We start from the raw sequence: 21,309 nt of genomic DNA, 5'->3' as shown, positions 1-21,309 counted from the left end.
CCAAAGCACCCGACTCAGGCACACTTGCCAGAGTTTTTCCTCACCACAGAAATGCAGCCGCATCTGGGGTGGAGCAAGGCAACTGCTTTGCTGCCTCTTAGGACATAAAATGAATCTAAAGCAAAGGACATAAAATGAATCTAAAGCAAAGAAGAGGAAGCACAGTCCTTGTTAAGAACACTCATTACACTTCATATGAAGGTGCAGGAGGGTGTGGGGAGGGAAACCACTGATACTTCACCCTCACAAGGGTTAATACTCTTAATCTGGTGGCAAATGCTTTGCAGTCTCCGGGTATTTTCAGGGCTCAGGTTGTACAGTTCAAAGGGGAAGATGGTGCTTGCACTGTCCCCATGCTGCTAGCACTACGCTGGTTCGGGTAGAACCTCTGCTTTTCCCACCACCTCTTCCCCCGTCAGCAAGCCCCAGGTTTAGCTTGCAGCACCCTGAGACCCCAGCACAGTGTCTGAGCAAAAGCAGCCAACCCTCCTGCCCTCCCTTGTCACCTCGACACCAGGAGGTGAGAAACACGCAGGAGTAATCCATTAATTAAACCAAACTGCCATGACTGGTTGATCTCATGCTGTTACTTGCAAGATGCAGCTGCCCCCATGGGAAGCTGGCCACCAATTACAACAGATACCCCACAAATCCTGTGTCTGCCCAGCACAGGGCTAGTAATTTCATATTGTATTTACTGCTGGCCAGGGAGTCGTCCAACAGGAACACAGCTCTGCCTTCTACAAGCTCTCCTCCAGCAGGCCCTGAGCTTGTGCTAAAGGTGAAGCTCATTTTTGGATCTTAGGAGTGGCCAGGAGTCTCCATCCTGCCCCCAGAATCCCTCATCATTTTAGTGTGTTTGGCTGACAGTGCTGTGGACTCAGTCCCCCTCCCTCCTCCACCCCTCCAACTATAAAAGCCTGTTGTGGCCTACATTCAGCTGTCGGATATCACATTATCGTGGCTCGGCAAAGAGGAAACCAAGCAGTTTGGCACAAATGGCTTTTCTGTGTTCAGGCTGCTCCAGCGCGGGTCCGCTCGGCTCCTCCTGAAGCACATGGAAGAGCTCAAAACTTCAATATTTAATCTTCCCTTGAAATGCAAATTGTCAGATGCAAGGAAATGAAAGTGAGCAAATGCATGGCCCATCGACCCAGGGATGTCAGGGAGGCAGCAGACGCTGTGCTCACTTTTTGCCTGTCAGACATAGTGTGGGGCACCAGGATCCTCTCTTGAGCACTGTGGCCCCTGCTCAAGTGTTGTCATTATCACCATTATTTTATTCAGTGTTTTAATGTAGCTTTTCCCAATTTGGGGTGATCTAGTGCCTGGCCAGACCTTGAGCATCTGTTCTCTGAGGGCACTGCCATGATGCTGGATGCTTAGATTTTGCACCCATAAAGGAGGGATGCATGGGCAGAGGGGATTTTGTAGTGTGTAAGTGCCTCCCTCTCCCCTCTCAGAACACAGCCACTCACCCCTATTGCAAGGCAGGCACTGTAGCAAGAAAGGGAGCACCCCATGTGTGCATGCTGGGAGCCAAGTAATTCTGGATATATTATAAGCAGAGTTTTGAGAAATAAAAACACATTAATATTCTGTTCTCTCAAGGCATTATCCTACTGTTTACCATTACACACAATCCTTTGCCTTAAATTGCATCTTTGATTAAAGCAGCAATGAGAGAAACCAGCACTAATAACAAAATGTATTCTGCTTTAAATCACTAAAGTGAAAACATCAATAAGCTGTAACCATCAGTGCCGCCATGAAAATGAAGGCAACCACCATGGGAAACAGCAAGGATGAAATCCACTTTGCCAGCATAAAAGCCAAGTAATTAGGTCTTATGTGGGTGGAACTTATAATGAGGTGCAGGAAGGGGGAAAATGAATTTCAACCCAAGCCTGCATCCTCCTTCCCCCCACCAGAGCTGCTGATCTAAGTCTGGGGACTGCAGTAGGGTCGGCAGGGTCCACAGGAGCTGCAAAGCAGCATTGGCACCTCCACTTCTACCTGCACTCACCACCCAACCCTTGTGGGCTGCAGAGCAGCCCTGCCACACACACAATATCAGTGTTTTGTACCCATGGAAGCAACTTAGATTTCACTGGGGGAGAGGGGTGTGCTTCCAAGAAGCACATTTTGCTTGGAGCAAATTCAGGCTGATATGTTGTATCAGCCCAAGACACTTATTTTAACAATGAAAAAAGAAAAAAGGACTCTGATCTGGTTATTGTGGATTCATCAGTTTGTGGATGGGGATATAAAACAAATTTATACCCACTGAGTTATTTGAATCAAAGCCCTGTGCTCCTCTGCAGCTGTCCGTCCCTCGAGGAACTCTGTTACTGGAGCAGTGCTGCTCCCAGTCGCTTGCCATGAAAGTTGTGATACATCAGCAACCTTCAGATCCTCTTCCCACATACTCTTACTTTGGGTAGAGCCTTTCAGTTACTCAGTGTTGCAGTCACCCTCCGGTTCACTGAAGCCAGAAGTACACTTTCAGGAGCTGTCTACTCAGTGCTAAAGCAGGAGAAATTATTCATAGCTTACTCTTCCATGCTTTTAAAGTGCAAATAAAGTGGGCAACTTCAGCGCTGAGTTTTTTAACATTCCCTGACATCTCCGCAGCAGATCAAGGTGCTCGCCTGCCCTTGTGCCTGCGACACTGTCTGGAAGTCTCCAGAAAGGGTTTTTTCCTGAATTTCTCAACAGCTGTCATTTTGCCTTTCTTTAAGGATGCTTCCCCTCGCTAAGACCAAAGCTGACTGCCGAGCTGGCTGCAGTTCTGCCTCCCGCCGGTGCCTGTGGGCTGTGGGCTGTAGCTGCTATCGGGATGCGGCTAGTAAGCAGTCTGAGGTTCAGCTTTGGGTTTGTTTGCAGCTCAAATTTTACCCCAAACTTGTCAGAAGCTGCCACACGGTTTGGCGCCTTTCCCTCAGCTTTTATTTCCCCCTTGGTTACATCTCTAGAACGAGCATTCGGTTTCCCGAGGGTCACACTCTAGTTAGCGGATGGTTATGATGCCGTCACTCAGGTTATGACAGATGCCAGGCAAGGCAGGGAGGACAGCCCGTGTGTCTGGCAGCAGCTGCGGGCGGTGCAGTGAGGTCAGCCCACCTAAACCCCAGCAGGACACGAGGACTCTACCTGCAAACGGCCTGCTGGGCCTAGAGCCGCGGCCCGCTCCCACAGGCCCCAGAGCGGAGCCGGCCCTAGCTGGGGGTTAGCAGGAAGGCCCGGAGCTGCGGGGCACCGGCTGCGCCGCGCCGGGCCCACAGCTGGGCACGGCGGGACACGCCGCGGGCTGCCCGCCCAGCGCTGAGCCGACCCGACCCGCACCGAGCGGCCCCCAGCGCCGCCCGCCCCGCTCGGGCTCTACGCCCGCCGTTATTGTTGCCCGCCGGCCGCTCCTTTCTCTTCCTCCTCAGCCGGTGGACTGAATTCATCCAGAGACTGAAATCGCCCCTTTTTACCCGCTTCTTCACATCTTTCCCCCCCCGCGGCTTTTGTGACGGGGTTTTGTTTTGCTTTCAGCCCGGTGTTTTAAAAAAGACCCCGAATATGGCGATTTTTAGAGAGGCTTCAGGAAAGTGGCTTTTCTGTGGAAAGGTGTCTTTTTAAACAAAAAGCACTCTCTCTACGTATATTTTATATATATATATATATGTAACTACCTATCTTAGTTCTTGCAGGGCAGCTGCTGAGGTGGCTTGTGTGGTAGGGTTTTTTAATTAAGTTTAATTTTGCGATATTTTTTTTTTCCCTAAAAGTATTATTTTAGAGCGGGGTGGATTCTTTTCGGCTTTTTTTCCTCCCCTTTTTTCCCCTCCCTCTCCATTAAAAGCCGATAGAGCCAGCCTCTTAATTGTAAACCTGCCGGGACTCGGCTGTCGCGATGTACAACACGGTGTGGGATATGGACCGCGATGACCCGGACTGGAGGGAAGTGATGATGCCCTATTCCACTGAGCTGATCTTTTACATTGAGATGGACCCTCCAGGTAGGGAGCTGGAGCCTGCGTGCCTGCCCCGGCACCCCTCGCAGAGGGGTCGGGGCTGCTTTTCATTCCTGCCTCCTCCCTGCAGACTTTTCCCGTTTGAGGAAGGAGGGGGGGGATCTGCAGAGGGGAAGGGGAAAATACAAATAATCTGCAGTTAAACTTTGCATAAACTTTCCAGGGACTTGAACCGCAATCTCCTGGGTGAAAGTATTCTAATATTGGGGTGGTTGTTTTTTTTGGGGGGAGAGTGGGAAGATAACTGCGATTTATGGTGCATTTTGGGAGGTGGATAGAGGCAGGAGGAGGGGAGCTGCTCGCAGCCCCTCTCCCGAGTCTCTTTTATTTTTTTTAAGCCTTTATTGAAAACCGTATATTTTGGCTGTATTCGCTGCTCGAGAAGCGGTTTTATTAGCCTCTTCACCTGTGTGCCTTTATGCGCCTGTAACACTTTGATGGTAGTGATTTACCTACCTCCATTCAGTTCCAGTTTAATCGCTTTTACAGTCTCCGAGCCCCTTTTCTCGCCAGCTCTCTTCCATCATTGACAGATGAAGTGTGTGTTGTTGCTGGGCCTTGGTGCTGGGGGAATAAAACCTGGGAACGGCTGGAATCCATCCCTGGAGGCACTGTTACTTTGATAATGCTTAATAACCTCGTTGAGAAGGGTTTGATGCAACTTCTTATTTATTTAATGTATTGACAGTGCTGAAAATGTAGAAATGTGTTTGCCTGAAGTTTTCAGATGGGACAAAGTTTCTTTTGTGCCTGAAGAGAGAGGGAGAAGGCTTACGAGAAGAAGTTGAGTCTTTGGTAATAAAGCAGAAATGGGTACTGGTGAAACCATATCTCTACCTGTAAGAGTCTAACAGGGTGAGAGCAGTAAGAGGATTGAAGGGCCTTTATGTTCTCTGGTCTCTGATCTGCACAGCCAAGAAGCTACAGTAAAATATGCACTCAAAATCATAGCTGGCAGAGAAATTGATAGCAAATAATTACTTCTAAGTGGTATCTTCTGTGTGGCATGTACTGCTAGACTTTCAAAATGCACTTTTCAATCTGTGCTTGAATTGTGGCGTGTATCTCCAAGTGTGGTTTAGTCCCTTTGTTTCAGTGCAGTGAGCTCTTTTTTTTCCTCTCCATAGGTATGTGGTACTTTAATTAAAAGAGGAGGAGGTGATCATCCTGAGATTTTTGGATCTCAAGGAGCTGTACTCACTTCCCTTAGTAACTGACGCTTCAAAAATTGGACAGATCTCTCAGACACACAATACTGGCCACTACACTAAATTCTTGCATAGCTGACGCTACCTATTTTTAGATGTTATTCCTGAAAGCATGAAGTTCAGTGAAATCTGTTTGCTTTTGTGAATTTCAAAGGATAGCTTTCCTGTAAATGCTTTTAACTATTCAGGAGGTTAGTGTTTGTGTTTGCTTGCATCAAGTGAACAAAAACCCAAGCTCCATTGTAGGTGACTTCAAACAATTGGCGTGGTGGGGTTTATTAGAAAAACTAAAGCCCCTTGAATGGCTCAGTGCAAGGAGGCTGCTAAAAGGGCTTGTCTGACTGAACTGGTCAGAAAAACTTTCTAGTATTTCTGCAGGAATTTGGCCATGCAGCCTAACTTTACATTAAGAAGCAGCATTTCTGTCATTAATGATGGCAATATTTCCATCATTGGAGCCCTATTGTCAGGGTTCAGGGCTTTATATGGTCCAAGCACCAGATATCAAAAGGACTTAATGTTACATGCTGGTCTCTGAAGTGTTCACTTACTTTCATATTTTTCAACTAGAAAAGCTAGAGCTGGTAACAATGCATGAGGTGAATCCCATGTATACATCCCGATTTTGTAGAACTATAACTTTTAAATTGCAGGGGAAAGGAGGGAGAGTGTGGCAGAGGTGGCCTGCTTCTAACTCATCCAGAAGTGGTGGGGTGGGAAAGCATTTTCTTGTCTGGGATGATAGGTCATCCCTAAGGGGAGTGTGGAGGAATTTATTTGGAACGCTTTAACGCTCAGCATGCCTTGAAATAAAGTCACTGCATTTGCACCCGGTAACAACCACAACTCCATTTGGCCTGGTTCCAACAAAAATTTGTGAAGGTTTTCAGTGTAGCATTCCCCTGCGCTGTGTCTGGAGTTCCTGAGCAGCTGAATGGTGGCAATATGTTTTCTCAGCAGCGCACAAACTAACAGTATGCAGCGAGTGTGTCCGCTGCCAAAGGAGGCAGCACACTCTTTTGTTCGCAGAACTTGTGTGAGGAGATCCCTGGTTGGGCTTTATGCTGCAGTGCTGGGCATCGACTGATACTGGGAGCCAAGTGGCTCAAATCACGCATGACTGTTGGTGATTACATTTTAGTGCATCTAAACTTGAGGCAGAAGACAAGAGCAAGGTGAACATAATGCGTGGTGTCACCCGTAACCTCTAAGTCAAGGATGGGGATACTGTTTCTTGTTAAGGGCCAGTAGCTCTTTAATTTATCTTGGCAGGCTGTCTCAATACCCACCTTAGCGTGGCCCAATAATAATGCAGAAATAAAACCCTGTGATGGCAGGCAGCCTGCAGCGCAGCCATAGCTTCTGTCAGGCTTCAGTGCACCTGCACCAGCTTATCAGTGTGCTCGTGTTTTCTATCCAGGATTGTAGGTGCAAATGGATGTTCAGAGCAGGTCCTGAAGCCTCTCTGCTAGAAGGCTTGCTCAGAAGTTCAGAAGTAGTAATGAAGTTGGTGCCTTGCTCAATGAGTTTTCTCCAACTCCAGCAGAGGTGGGCAACAAGGGATTGGTAGCTTTTAATCCATCCTAAACATAGGAGCGGGACAGTTTTCCTAAATAGAAATAGAGCAGTGGAACTAGGGATTCAGTTCTGACAGCCTTGGAAAGCATGCCTTAGAGTAGTACAACTAATACAGGAGCAACAACAGTGACAAACAGTGAGGTGACTCCTTCTGCTTGCATGTATAAATGCATAATAAAATGTATCACTGGCATAAGGTAGCATCTATATGTGGCAAATATACTAGTTGCAACTTAATATCTTTTTGTCTAAGGACAAAACTGGAACCATCAGTTGCATACTACTAACATAGTAGCTTCTAAACTTTATGACCAGGACTAATTTAGAGTATTATGTCCATAGCAGCATCATATGGTGGTTCTGGCATTAGGAAACTGGCTGTCAGGGTTCACTTGCATGTTTGTTCCTGCTGTGGGTCTTGCTGTCTGAAGAGACAAGGAAAAAGGTTACTGGATTGAATTTAGTTTTTATTTAACAACATCCGTTCCGGTCTGAAAAAAGTTGTTACTGCCAGAAGTTAAGTGTTTGAATGGAGGATGTGGAATTGACTGCAAAAGTTACTAGAGCACCAAAAGCATTACTACCTTTGTGTTTTCTCGCTTCTAATTAATAGGGCAAAGTAATGTCTTTCCCTCTGTAGATGTGCAATATATTATCCGTTGTGCTGATGATAAAATGTGTAATCACTGAATACATTTTGTCACAGTTGGATGAAAATCAGTAAGAGTGTTCCACTGGGATTTGAGATACAGATGTCAGCAAAGATATTTGGCTCAACTGCAGTTTAGAGGTTACTTTCATTGTGTGGGTTATGAAGAAAACCACAAGTTTTAGAAGTAGGCTTACTAGTGCAGAATGGGCTCTCGCTGTGGGAAGATAATAGAGTAAGTGTTTGTCCTAAAGCTATATGAAAGATACCTTGTTGGAGCCTGTTAGGCCCAAATATGATCAACAACATTTATTACTTGATCCAGCCATCTTTTTCAAGAACACTGCTCTTCCTTGCCTTGTGCTGGGACCAACTGTAAAAATGCTGGTGATACAAAATCTTTTAATAATTAGGGGAGAGCAGCAGTAATCTATAGGCTTTGCAAAAGCAGTACTGCCATTGTATGAGGTAGACAAGTACTGAAGGGAAAAAGTGTATTTATTCATTATAGTTTCTATTTTCTACTCATATATAATTTGACAACCCTTGTTTTAGGGGAATGATACTATAATTGTAATTTGGAAAACACAGGGTTTGGATCTCAAGCGCAGCATTTACTCGGATACCAGTCATGCTGTATCATTATCAGTGTTATAGTGGAAACTGACTGTGGCTTCTCAAATAGGGTTTGTGGTATGCAATGGCCCGATGTAGGTGAACACTGCATGTCTATGCCTGACTAGTTTTCCAGTGGGAGAACAGATGCAAATTTTAATAGCATTGTCAGTATTGTCCTTCAGCTTTTTCTGGGCTGACTCCAGAAGCTTATCAAAGTTCTTCTCCTACATATCTTAAAAATGTGTAGTTGTACTCCTGCATGCAGTCAAGACAGCAGCACTGTAGCAGCAACTGTCTTCACTGCAAATTTCAGTCTTACTGAAGATAATGATTTTAAAACAGCAGATGCTGGGGGTGGAGAGCTTCCTTCTTACAGAAGGGGAGTTTGTGCAGACTGTTTTGCAGGGAATAAATAAGGTTCAGTTGCTTGTATTCTGTGTATCATGGGAAATGCTTTGACTTTGAGTCTCAGCTCCTATGACAACAGTGATGTGAAATGCTTGTATTCTGTTCTTGTTACACCTAGATTTCTCTGTTGGCCTTTTCATTTCAAGACTGCTGTAATCACTTTTTATTTCTGATTGCATTTTCAGGCTTGCTTTTGCATTCCTAGCATTTGGTTTTCATTTTGATGGCTCTAACTGTTAAAGAATATCACTCATCAGCTTTCAATTAAATACATTAACACAAAAAATAGCATTAATATAAAGTGAAATGATGTTTTGCTTCAGATGGGAGAGCCTGCTTTAAAAGGCTGACATTTTTATTTATCAGGATGCTCTCAGATGATATAGAAATAGTTGGGCAGGGAAAGCTTGCTGGAGGGAGTTTTTCAGCTTTGTGTTTTCGTAAAGCTGTAGGTTTATGCAAACTAAAACATGGGAGAATGTTCTGAGAAGAAACTAAGCTCTTTGAGGGTGTTTGAAGGCAAAACCTGCAGCAAACGTTATTTATGCAATTGTTCTGAACAATTGTATATTGTATGATGACTGTACCTGACAGGAATTAATCACTGTGTTGTGACCTTCTGCCTCACTTTTTTAAAAGTAGAAGGCTCTTCTTGGTGTTTCCACTGGGGAATATTGTTTTCCCCAGCAGCAGAGTTGACTTCTGTCTTTGCCATTGCCTGCATGATATCTTACTCCAGAATGAAGCTATTTGGTCTTATCTTTGCTTTACAGCTTGGGAAAATAGGGTGGCATAGCTGGTCATACACTTCTGTGCCCAGTATTAAAAGCAGTTGGGTGCCTTACATCATCCCATGTTGGCTGTTTAGTGAGTCACTTTTTGGGCAGAGAGCTAGAGAACACTAGAAACAACACCATGACGAACACTTTTATCAGCATTCCCTGTATATTTTGAAGCTGAGGCTTTATTATTGTCAAAAAGACTGTTAACTCTGTTGAAACAGGTTGCTGTAAAACTTTGGCCCTGTTAAAGCAAGAGGTCTGTTCTGGCTGGATTTTTGGAAACTCGTTTCTGTAAAGTAGGTTGCTGAGTAATGCTCAAAGTAAGTCTCTGCTTGTGTACTAAATGCCACTATAGAAATGGGGGGAAGGGAGGGGCTTTTGGGTTTGGTTTTTTTTTTCTTCTGCTTTTTATCTCACTTCTTCTGACAGGTTAAAATCTGCACAAGGGGTAAGTAAGCAAGAATGTGCTTCTCCACATAGTCTGAACTACAGCATACGGGCTAATGCTGAGCCCCCAAACAATGTGATGGATGTTACCTCTTTAGAAGAGATATTCATGGTCTGTCATCTTTGCTGTGTCCTCCACTCAATAGACAAAGACTTTGCAATATTTCAATGAATATATTCCAGCATGTCAAGTTCTTCTAGTTCTCCTGAAGAACAGTGGCTATATGCAGGGAGTTCTATAAGAGCCTTCCATCCAGCGTTCTTTGAAAAAGGAGATGAAACACTTCAACTGCTTCAGCCTGTGGCTGCTTCTAACATTCACCCAGAGTCTCTACTAGTTTTTGTGAACTGGAAAAATATTTTGTTTTGGTTGTTTTTTTGTTTTATTTTAATGATAGTTCTTAGGAATGTTATTTCTTAAATCAGATATTATTTAGAAAAGACTTGAAAAACGTCATGTTTCTCAGCACAAAAATTTGTAGGTTTGGACAAATCGAAAAACCATCAGTCCTTATCCGCAAAAAAATTAAACCCAAAACTAGAGCTGCTGCGGCAGAATTACAGGAAAAACTGCTGTAATGAGGGAACACAGCCCACTTTTAGGGTGTGTTTTGATTCGAGTGTGGCTAGTAGGATTTACCCTCCAACACCTGCCCCAGGAAAATATTTTAGAGGTGAGATGGATGAGAGGTTCATTGGCAATATTGTGCCTGTAAGTTCTGTTGTTTGTTACAGCCTGAATTTGTATGTTGTAATTGAATTTTCCAAGCTGTCAGTACTCCTGCTGCACTACCCTGTATAGTCATCTTGGGGACATCATAGGAATCTAGATTGTTTGCCCTCTGAGGAGCTGCTCCCAAGTGTCGAATTAGAAGTCTTTGGTGCTTGTGGCATCTTTACTCTGATTCATCTCCTGTCTCCAAATGTAATCTCTTGAAGGATGCAAGGAAGCTTGAATCAATGAGATCAATGTTGAAGATCCTTTGTATTTTGAAGGGTAGAGTACAGTCTCACTGATAAGTTTTTGGACAGTGGAAGAAGCGAAAGTGCTGCTGTGGAATGGATTTCATTAAAATATTTTGAAGATTATAGTGTACTTGAGTGAGGAGATTGGATCCATTTCTTTTATTACCTTGAGATCTCACCATGCACAGTGGCTGTGCAGTCTGAGGCTGCTCCATGCCTGCTCTGAATCTCAGCTTCTACTGAGGGCACTGTGTAGGACTGCATGGGTTGGCTCTTCTGCCTCAATTGAGTGTCCTTCAGGATCAGGGTTCTTAGAAAAAAATGATGCGTGACAAAATGTACAACAATTTTCCTCTGAATGCTTTCCTACCTTCACATTTCTTCTGGAGTGTTGATTTGAAACGCACCTTTTGATCTTGATTTAGATGGATCTCTGTTAGCAATTTAGATGGTGTTGAAATATTCCTACTTTGGTAACTAGAACATAGTTTGGCATCACGCAAGGACAGGTACTGTATGAAGAACAATTTTACATACTGCTCTGAAAGATCAGATTTAGTGGTAAGCTGAAATAAAATGCTGCTTAGAGCAGCGTCATATGTGTTTACAGCTGTATTATTATTTTTAAGTAAGCTCATGTGCAGCAAACTTCTCAGTAGTGTCAATTATTTCTGTGAATTGGTTCTTCTATGAGGTTTGTACCTGATGCCTGGATGAATGGTTAGTCTTTGAAATATCTGAGGAAAACAGCCCTGGGCTGTTTTCATTTAAAAAAAACCTTTTTATTTTGGCTTTGGTTGGTCTCCTAGCCACAGTGTGTGACTTCACTCTCTGTCTCCCACGATGAAAAATTAGTTCTTAATTCTAAATTACTGGAGCTCTGTTTATGCTGGATTTTGTGTTGTCCTTACTTTTATCCAGAGTCTATTTCCATGTATTGACCAAAGAGTATTTTTTAATAGCCATTTGAAGGCTCTACCTGTGGAGGGGTAGGGGTAGAAAACATGTTGAAGTATTTCTTCGGTGAAGGCAGTTGAAGAACTGTTTTTAGTTAATAAGCAAAAAGGAGAATCTACTTGCTCCTTGCATTTTACATTTACTTTTATTGTTTAGTATTTGTGACCTGCCATTGGATACTATAAATTACAGTTGTTCTTATAGAATATTTCAGGCTTTCATGGACTATAAAAGGTCTGCTGTGAATTTTCGTCCAAAAATGTGGTAAAAGCCTGGGCCTGCTGGCTGGGAGATAAAGCTGTTCCTTCCTGAAGTGAGCTGAGCATGTGATGCTGGGTAGTGACAATCTTTGAGTGATGAAATATGGCAAAAGTTCTAAAACGTATCTAGCTTATTAATAGTGTGCTAATTATGCTTAGTAGGTAAAAGAGGGTTTATCCTTTTTATCCTCCTCATGTTAACTTTGGAACAGACGTCTCAGCCCTGATGATCATGGAACCTCTGACACTGCTGTAGCTTGGCAGCTGTTGCACTAAGGTCTGGGTTGAAAGGAAAACTGTTTTTCATCGAGCAGTGAAAATAATTGGGAAGTTGAGGTTTTCTGGCTTCACAACTTAGCATCTCCTCTTCATTCCAGCCTCTGTGCTATGTTACCTTGTAATACAGAAGTCAGAAGATGCCAGTGTCATTTATCTGGCAGTGAGCATTTTCCATTTCTTCTGTCTCAGCCATGGAGTAAGAAGCTTTGCAAAGTAGTTGAGGGGTACTTGTATAATGCCCCAAAGAATTCTGAATTGAAGCCAGCTCTTCTTCACACACTGTTGTCCATGATTCTGCAGGTGTCCTGAAGCAGATAATCTTTAACCTGTGCAGTAGCTGTGGATGCTTGTGAAGAGCAGAGCACAGCAGAAGTCTGGCAGGCTGTAGGAGCTTAAACAGTGGTTGGGAGATGTGGGAGAGGACAGGATAACTGGGGAGTTTTCAAACAAAACAGATCTTTATCAAAAAAGCCTATTAATCAAAACTGAAATATTTCTTAAAGGTGTTGGTTTTTATGAAAGTTCATAGAAACACAAGCAAAGCTATAATGGGAGTGTTTTCATTGGAAGCCTGCCTGGATTCCTGCCAACTTGTCTGCTGTTTTCTGTAATGAGATATTGAAAGACTTCAGTTCTTTGAATATGTCTTACTCTTTGGCATCTCGCCTGTTTTGGGGGAGGAGAGCAATAATGTGAGCATGCCTGAGGTTCTGTGGCCAGCAATAATGTGATTGAGTAGCTCCCTTCCCCGTCCCTGGAGGAGCTCTCGGTGCGTGCTAGCTGGCCTTTGAGGAAGGGCAGTTTCGAAGGGCACTGGTGCTCAGTGCTTTTCAAAAGGGCTCTTGGCAAGAGAACTGAAGAGGCGAGACGTGGAGTTCCAAGATCACTGACCTGCCGGTGGTGAGGAATGAACTGCTGTCAGCAGGTGTGTGCGACACTCCTCTTTGTCAGGTGGAGGATCTCCCTGAAAACATGGTGTCTCACTGGTCTGTCTTGCACACCAGGTACAGTGTCATGGGAACAGGGTGCAAAAAGCACCTTTGTTCAGCGTATGCTTTTTTGCTCAAGTGTCTTGAAGGGGGTCTTGTGCAGCAGGGGAAATTATAGGGCTATTAAGGGAGGGAGGGATTTTGAGGCTTTGCCTTAAAACTGTTACCGAAATTGAGAAAAGTGAGAAATTAGGACTACAGAGAGCAGTTAAAGGTTGGGAGACTTTTCTGTTTTTTAGAAAGCTAGCCTACAATTTCATTCCAAGTCTTCATCTATACCTCCAAAGGGAAAGCCCTTCTGTCCTTAAGGACTCTGTCATTACAACGTTAGCTGGCCTCACCATGGATTACTTGTATGTTTCCATGTAATGGAAATGACATTTTCTGGAGGTTTATATTATGGTTTATAGAGTATCTACTGTACATCAGCCTTTTTGAAGCTGGGTAACTGTCTTGGAAATCCTCTGATCTGTTTTCTGCTTGTCACAATGTGGAAGGAGAGTTGACTGAGACCATCAGAAAGAAGGTTGTAAACAAGCTCATGGAAGTGCTGAGTGTATTAACATTTTCTCATCAGAATACTTGGTAGTTACGATTATTTTAACGGTTTAAACCTGCTGTGGTTTTAGGTATCTAGCCTGCAGCTCTTGGAAAATACTGGAAGTAGGAAGTTATGGTGCCATTCTTGGGATTAAGTGGCACCTTCCTTAAAACTGCAAATTGGAGTTGAATTGACTGGCAGGTTGATCATGTACACAAATACTGCAGCCAGAGAAGTTTGGGCTGCTTGACTGGGTGTTGTGTGGATGTAGCACTTGGAGACCCAAGACATTCCTCTGCTTTCATTCTGTTAGAATTAGTGCCATTGGAAGCCTTCATGCATAGGGATCAGTGGCTCTTAGATCATGTAAATTTTTGAAGTTTTTCATTCAAAAACCTGACTGGGGAAACTGCCTATTTCATGGATGTCACGGAGTACTGTGCAGAAGTTAAACTCAGGATTAATATAGGCTACTATTTTATGTAAGAGACTTTAAAAAAAATACAATGGTGCTAAACTTCAGCACTTGACAGCTTTCTTGGTTGTCTTGGTGTTGGAGGTGGTTTGAATTTCAGGGAATCAAGTCAAATAAATGTTGAATAGCCTTTATAAAAAGCAATTCTATGCAGTCAAGAAAGCATAAAAAAAAAATTACCTTGGCAAAGCCTAATCAATAGGCTTTTCTCTCTGAGGGCCTGCGCTGCACTCTGCAGAGCAGCTCAGCTGAAGTTACCTGCTGGAGCCGGCACAGCAGCCTTCCGGGCCCTGACGTCAGCAACATCCGATCCAGGGTCCAGCCCGCATTGGCTGCTGTTGCCTCCACTTCATCACCAGCTCCTTTTCTTATTTCTGCCCTTCTAAGTGACACTGATCAGGGATTGGGATTTAGCTCAAGCTAGGCTGCTTGGGGAAGCTAGGAAGAGGGGACTAGAGTTGCTAAAGAAAGAAAAAGCAGGGATGTCGGCTAGTGCATAAGGAAAAGCCAGTCTGCTGTCATCACTGTGTGCCAAGCGGTCACTGAAGGCTGAACCTGATTTTGGGAATGCACTCATGTGGAATTGAAAGGTCCAGCTGAGTTGTTGTCTCTTGGGTTTTGGAAAGATTTGTGCTGTAAAGCTGTCCTAGAGATGTGGTAGGAGAAAGATGCTTGTGTATCTAATGCTAACAGCAAGTTCCTTATTAGACCAGATAGGTCCATTGTGCTGTTAATCACTTGTGATCAATGTTCTTTCTCTCCCAGGAAAAAAAGAGGCAAGAAACCATGAGGATCATTCGCTCTAATCAGAGCTTGTTCTGAGATAAAGTAAGATTGTGCCTGTGGCTAGATCAGAATTGGACCTAGTGACATGGAAAGAAACACGGCTGTTCTTGAAAGCATTTCTGTTGACTTCAAGCCAGCTTTATTTTACTGTAGGATTTTATCTCTGTAATGTTCATCAAAACTGGATTTTTTTTTTAATTTAAATAAAAATTTCTAGACTCTTTAAGGCTCTCTGTAGCATCTCATAAAAACGTCACAGGATTTCTCCTAGCAAGGTGGCTAGGACTGTCTAGGTACTAGTAAAAACTATTAGGATGCCTCATGTAGCAACCCATTGGGCCAGTGTTTCGAGAGCAGCAATAGGGTGGATAGGGTGCTCTGTTACAGCACACTTGCCATGGTATTACAAAATGTTCCCCTTCTATCATCACAGGTTTTGTGCTGTGGGTTTAAACCACCTTCGTGCTCAGTTCTCCATTTGTACAGGCTACAGTCATACAGCCTGAAAGGCAAGCCAAGAAACACTGAAGTGGGTGGGCATGTTAGTCTGCTGGGTAAAGCAATAGCCAGGATCTGGTTCTGTATCCAATACAGGGGAAAATCTATTATGACTCAAAGAGCTCAAAGTATTGAAAGTAAGGACTTGGGTCCATAGCTTTCTGGAAACAGGATCCACCCTTGCAAATACTTTTGTATTTTTTAAGTCTGCAAGCTATTAAAAGGCATTTTTGAAAAGTCTATTGTGAAAAGGACTGGCTTCCATGAGTCAGGTTTTACAGGAACTAGTCCAAGCCTTATTCTTCTCCGTGGAAGAATTTCCTTCCAGTTTTCTCATGCAGAAGGAAGTTCTGCAGACAAAACCCCGATAGTGAGAACTGATACCTACCCGTTAAGGGAAAGAAGGAGAAAACCTCACTTGTAGTGAGGACATTTGGTGTAATGCCTAGTGTTCTCTGTGTGACAAACTCCTGTTCCTTACCTTTCTAGTCTTTGTTAGTTTGCTTTTCTGTGCCCAGTGCTTTGGAGTGAGCCCTAACAAAGCTGCTAAATGATTCCACAGTATATAAAGGAGCAAGACTTAATCTTACAAGGAGGGCTAGAGAAGTATTCAAGTACTCTAGGGAATACTTGAAAGGCTCTTCTAGAAAGCCCCTATTACCATTGTAAAACAGGCTTTTACAGTGTAAAATACCTTGAAGTATTTGATACATCCAAGCCTGAACTTGCAAGACCCAGTGAAATAATTGTTAGTGCTGGTATAGCTTTCTAAGAATTCTCCACAGTGTCATATGTGCTTGTTGATGACTCGGAATTAGCAGGATTCGGCAGTAGATCAGAACTTCTACAGGTTTTCTGAACTCAGATTTACTGCCATGTGCAGGCACTGATGAGACTCTGAACCACTGCATGTGGCCTGTTGTATGTAGGGTAGCAGAGTCCAGATGAGAGGTGGGGAGGAGGGAGGAGGTGAAGACATTTTCTAGAAAATCCAGGACCTTTGAATGCGGGAGGTGGAACACAGTAAATACAGCTGACTGTACAGGCTTAGCCTAGATATATGCTCCTCTGTCTCCAAAATAGGATGGGGCTGGGAGCTTCAAGCAAAGTAAGGTTACAACTGTCATACTCTCAATGGTGCCTTGTACAAATACTTAGGTGCTATACAAACAACTGTAGTAGTTGAGCAAGGAATAACTGAAGCCTGCTAACCAGGAAGCTAATTCACTGAATCCAAAGGTTTTCACCTTCCTTTTATAACAAGACCTGTTATTGCCTCACTAGATATGTGTGCACCTGAAAGTTCCCAGCTCACCCCATAAAAAGAACCTGTATGCTACGGTTTAATACTCATTCCCGCAGAATGAATGCTGCTATCTGAATCAGGTGTTTGGTCAGCAACCCCAGGGTGCAAATGTCTGGGTCAAGGTTCAGATTTAGTTTAGATTGGCTCGATTAACGTATCTACTGGTTTGTAAGAGAACAGTAAAGTTACTGTGTTGGATATTCAACATGAGATGGTATTTGGAGCTGCAGTTGGAACACTGTTTTCTCTTCTTTAATGTGGGAGGTGTGTCTCGGAGGTGAGCAGATGGATGGTGCCAAGTAGCACACCTCTCAGCATTAAGCCATTCCACACTGGAGGTAGAGATCAAAATCTTCTTTCTGCTCCCTTTATTTGTATTTCTTCCTGTATGCTGGGATCGTGTGCATCTGAAAGATGGCTGTTGTCAGTGTGTCAGGCCTGCTTGCTGATGCTTGTGTAATCTGATGGCTAGGGGACAGGGCTGGAGCACCGATGTTCAGGGTCTGACTTAAAAATATGCTAGTAGCAAATCAATGTGTGTAGTTGCTTTCTTACTCTGAATTCAGATGTGACCTGTCCCTGTAAAACACTGTCTCATGAAATGCCTGGAAAAGTACTCGCTTTCAGTGGCAGTCTTCTTGATGAAGAGTCCACCCTCTGCAAAGCAGGGGAGAGCACTACATGAGCATGCCTGTGGCTGCTCAATTACTTCTGATACAGGGCTTACATTCAAGACCATTATGAAGTTGTTTGAGCAAAAACTTGCCAAGTAGAAAGAGCTTCAGTGTGTTGTATTCCCTTGCATTGTATAACCTATTTTGAGAACTGAAATAAAAGCCTGTTTGTCTTGAATTCAGAATAGGGGAGTTCTGGGCAGGTATGCGCAAGGCCTACAGATGTGTAGTTCTGCTGGTCATTTAGAGATTTGTAAGATCACCTTTCCTGTGATAAACACTTCAGCTATGTAAAGAGGTCATTATTAAATGCCTGCACCAAATGTCCCCTTTCCCCTTCCGTTATCACCTCATGTCTGGCAGCATTGAGAGTCATAGCTTTTGTGCCTACAGGAGCCTAAATGACACATCTAGTATGAAGCATGAACCTTGGGTCTATGTTGGGTGTGCCACTGCCCAGCTATCACTTCTCTCGCTTGCATTCTTCCCTCTGAAGAAGAGTCTACCTGTTTGCTCTTCCAAGTTGCCATAAGGAGTGGTGATACCTGAGCAACAGGAGTTTTTCCATAGTGGTGCACAGTGTTCTCCAAGATGTGGCTCTCAAACACAACATGCCTTTGTAACTTGTTTGGAGTTCTAGGTGGTGATTGCCTGCATAGTCATGCCTGAGACAGTCTTCCTTTTAACAAAAACTCATGTTTCCTCATATTCCACTCCTTTTTCTTCCCTCAAGTACCTGTTTGGTTTGAGTACTAGGAAATCTGGGATCACAGTGCTGTGGTTGATTTCAGAATTCTTAAAAAATGGCAAATTCCATTTGAGAGAGCTTAAAATTCAAGATGCATATTTTCTCTTGCCTTTTCACTGTCATTTTATTATCAGTTTAGTGATTATTTTCCCCTGTTTACCTTTCTTTAATATGTCCTTCATTTTCAGCTCTTCCTCCAAAGCCCCCCAAACCAATGACTCCAGTCAATACAAATGGAATAAAGGACAATTCCAGTTTCTCTCTGCAGGAAGCAGAGTGGTACTGGGGGGACATCTCAAGGTAAGCAATATTACTAAAATACATTAAAATATATTAATATGTCATTAAAAATAGAATAAGCCTGTTAAAGAGAAAAAGAACGTGCCATTTCAGGCAGCATTTTACAGGAAGGAAATGCTTCAGGGCTAATACTTGGTAAAGCACCTAAATGAAAATATTTGACTGGATTTAGGGCTTGTGCTGAAGTTGTTACTGTTGTGGTGCAGATATTACCAATCTTGGTGACAGTTATTCTGGGTTTGTAAATTTCTTCAGATACACAGAGTCTTTAAAATAGAGAAAATCAGTTCATTCAAAAGAAAAGTGCTTCTGAATATGTTAACTAATAAGGGTTTGTAAGCATACAACTCTGAGATGCATGCAGTTCTGCAAAATTTCCATAGGAGGCTTGCTCAGAATAAAGAGTTTCATTCTTATTTTTGGTTTCTTTAACATTTGGTTAAATTTGCATGTGTATTGATTTCTATTACATGTTGGTATAAAAATAGCTCTTACAAATGCTAACCATCACCAGCTATACTAAGCAGATGACACAGACGCATAGCAAGTAAGATTTCCCTCTTAAGAAAACCCTTTTCTGTGTGCTTGTGAAAATAGATAGGTTGGGATAAGTTCAGAAAATGAAGTGCCAGGTTTTATATACTTAATTGCATAAAAGAATGGGAGTGTGTCCAGTCATCCCTTCCTCTCTTAAGGCACTTCTAAAGAGTCTACATTTGAATCTGTAATGGGAAACATGAGCATGCTGGGAATGTGATCAGGAATTGCTCAAACTTGTGCACATAATACTTTGAAACACTTTGCCAGATAGGGGCAAGAAAAGCATGTTTGCCACAGTAGTTCATTGACGTTCTCAGAAGGAAAAAAAAGTTCTCATATCTTTATTGTACCACGCTTATCTTTACAAAGCAAACCTGCATAGATCTTGCTTTTGAAGGGCCTCGGCAGTGATATTTTTCTGATAGATATTAATTCTAAATTGCAGTAAAGTGACAAAACCTGATCCCAAACCCCACTAGGCAGGGTTTGTTTAAAACTGCTCAATATTGGTATCAGTTTATTGACTCTGGATTTGTTCCTTAATTAACAGTGCACGTGATGGCAGGAGCTAATGCAGCACAAATCACATTGGAGTGGCTTTATTAAATTAAAATGTGATACACGCGCATGTAAAGATGGAATTATTTACAACCCTAATTTGACAGCCAGCGGGTACGGACTGCATCAAGCTGTCAGGGCAGGAGCCATGTCTTCTTCAGTCAAGAACATGTGCTCAAAATGTTGTCATGAGCTCCAGGGTGCAACTCATGGGCATAAGCCCAAGCCCTTAGAGCATACCTATCCATTCAAAAAGAAGAGAGCTGTTTGAGTTAACTGTGGCCAATGTGTAAAATATTCTGAGAGGACTAAGTGGATATGCGCTTGATGCTTAACAGGAGTCAGTTTTATGAACAGAATGGCTTTCAGGTAGCTGAATCAAAACTAAGGCTATTTTGTAAGAATGCTTTAGTTCCTTAGTATTTGAACAAAAAAGCTGCTGTTGACTTTTCTTTTCAAGATGCAAGTAGGCTTCCTGCCTGACTTAGATAATGTTGAGGCTACTGGATAAACTTTAGTTTCCAAATGATCGTATTCAAAGTTGTTTAGTGCCTCTAATCCTGTAGGGAGCTGTTTATAAAAGTGAGATATAGAATCTGAGTGAAATAGTTAAGCCTGGCAAGACACTTAATCTTTCAGATGAAATAATTTTCTAAATGCTTACTGGTACTTACTTTAACTAAACTATTTCTTCATTTGGCTTAAAGTTCTGGACTGAGTATCCTTTTGCTTCAGTTGTAAATAAGGAAAAGTTGCACTGAAGCTAGAAAGGTTGTAGTGGTTTAAAACTACTGTAAATAAGATCAGAGTTAAGCCAATAATGAGTCTCTTGAGACTAAAACTGTGCTAAACTCTAGACACCTCTGAGCCATGATGCTAGAGACCATTTCTTAAGAGGTCAGGAGTGGCTTCTCAAAGGGCACCTGTTTCCAGTGTGGACTTTAAAACCTGAGCAGATTACAGGGAAAGGTTGTGAACTCTGAGACACAGCTGCTACTGTTGCTTGAACAGAGACTTCTTCCGAAATGGCAGTTGACTGCAGCTGCTATTTTTTAGTTTAACTACACAAGTTCAGACTTGTTTTAGATGGCCTAGAAGACCGGAGAGCCTGAGTGTGAAAGAGAATTGCCTGTTATTTTGAAGACTGAACTCTTTATGCATGCTGGTGTTCCTTCCTCCAGTGCTGATACCTGTGGCAAAGATGATCCCATCCCTGGCAGTTGTCAAGGCCAGGTTGGAAGGGGCTTTGAACAACCTGGTCTAGTGGAAGGTGTCCCTGCCTGTGGCAGGGGTTTTGGAACTAGGCGATCTTTTCCAGCACAAACCATTCTATATTCATGTCTTTAGCACTTGTAATTTTACCTTTCTTTCCATTCTCCAGGGAAGAAGTAAATGACAAATTACGAGACATGCCAGATGGGACATTCCTGGTGCGTGATGCATCAACCAAGATGCAGGGAGACTACACCCTGACATTGCGGTAAGGACTGAGCAGTTGTAGTCCACATAGGAAACCCCTGAGTAGCTAGTTGCTGTACCAATGACAGCAGTGGCTGTGTAAATCTGGTATGGCTCAAGTAGAGAGATGTTCCCAAAGGAACTGCAGATCACAGAATGAACAAATAAATAGCCAGGTCTGGCAGTTGGTTCTGTTCTACGCATTGAATCCTGTCACTCAGCAAATATTACTGTAATGATCTCTGTGTAGATTAGATGGGAC

At 43.1% G+C, this 21,309-nt stretch overlaps 1 protein-coding gene across 3 annotated transcripts in view; it reads left to right on the top strand.

Annotated features, from left to right (window-relative positions):
* Positions 1-21,309, top strand: part of PIK3R3 (phosphoinositide-3-kinase regulatory subunit 3) — a 78,982-nt gene that overhangs the window by 43,179 nt on the left and 14,494 nt on the right. For 2 of the 3 annotated variants that reach the window (XM_057430726.1, XM_057430723.1), the window contains exons 8-9: positions 18,380-18,491; positions 20,971-21,069. In XM_057430726.1, the coding sequence (XP_057286709.1) occupies positions 18,380-18,491; positions 20,971-21,069 (211 nt within the window). Of the gene's footprint in view, positions 1-3,277; positions 4,008-18,379; positions 18,492-20,970; positions 21,070-21,309 lie in introns of those variants that run through there. The other variant, XM_057430724.1, reaches the window with a different exon arrangement.

The sequence above is a fragment of the Pezoporus wallicus genome, unplaced genomic scaffold (assembly GCF_028554395.1).
Source record: "Pezoporus wallicus isolate ANWC-B61680 ecotype Strahan unplaced genomic scaffold, APGP_CSIRO_Pwel_v1 contig_10084, whole genome shotgun sequence".
NCBI classification, from domain to species: Eukaryota; Metazoa; Chordata; class Aves; order Psittaciformes; family Psittacidae; genus Pezoporus; species Pezoporus wallicus.
The sequence above is the reverse complement of the archived record's forward strand: the minus strand, read 5'-3'. Positions and strand labels throughout refer to the sequence as shown.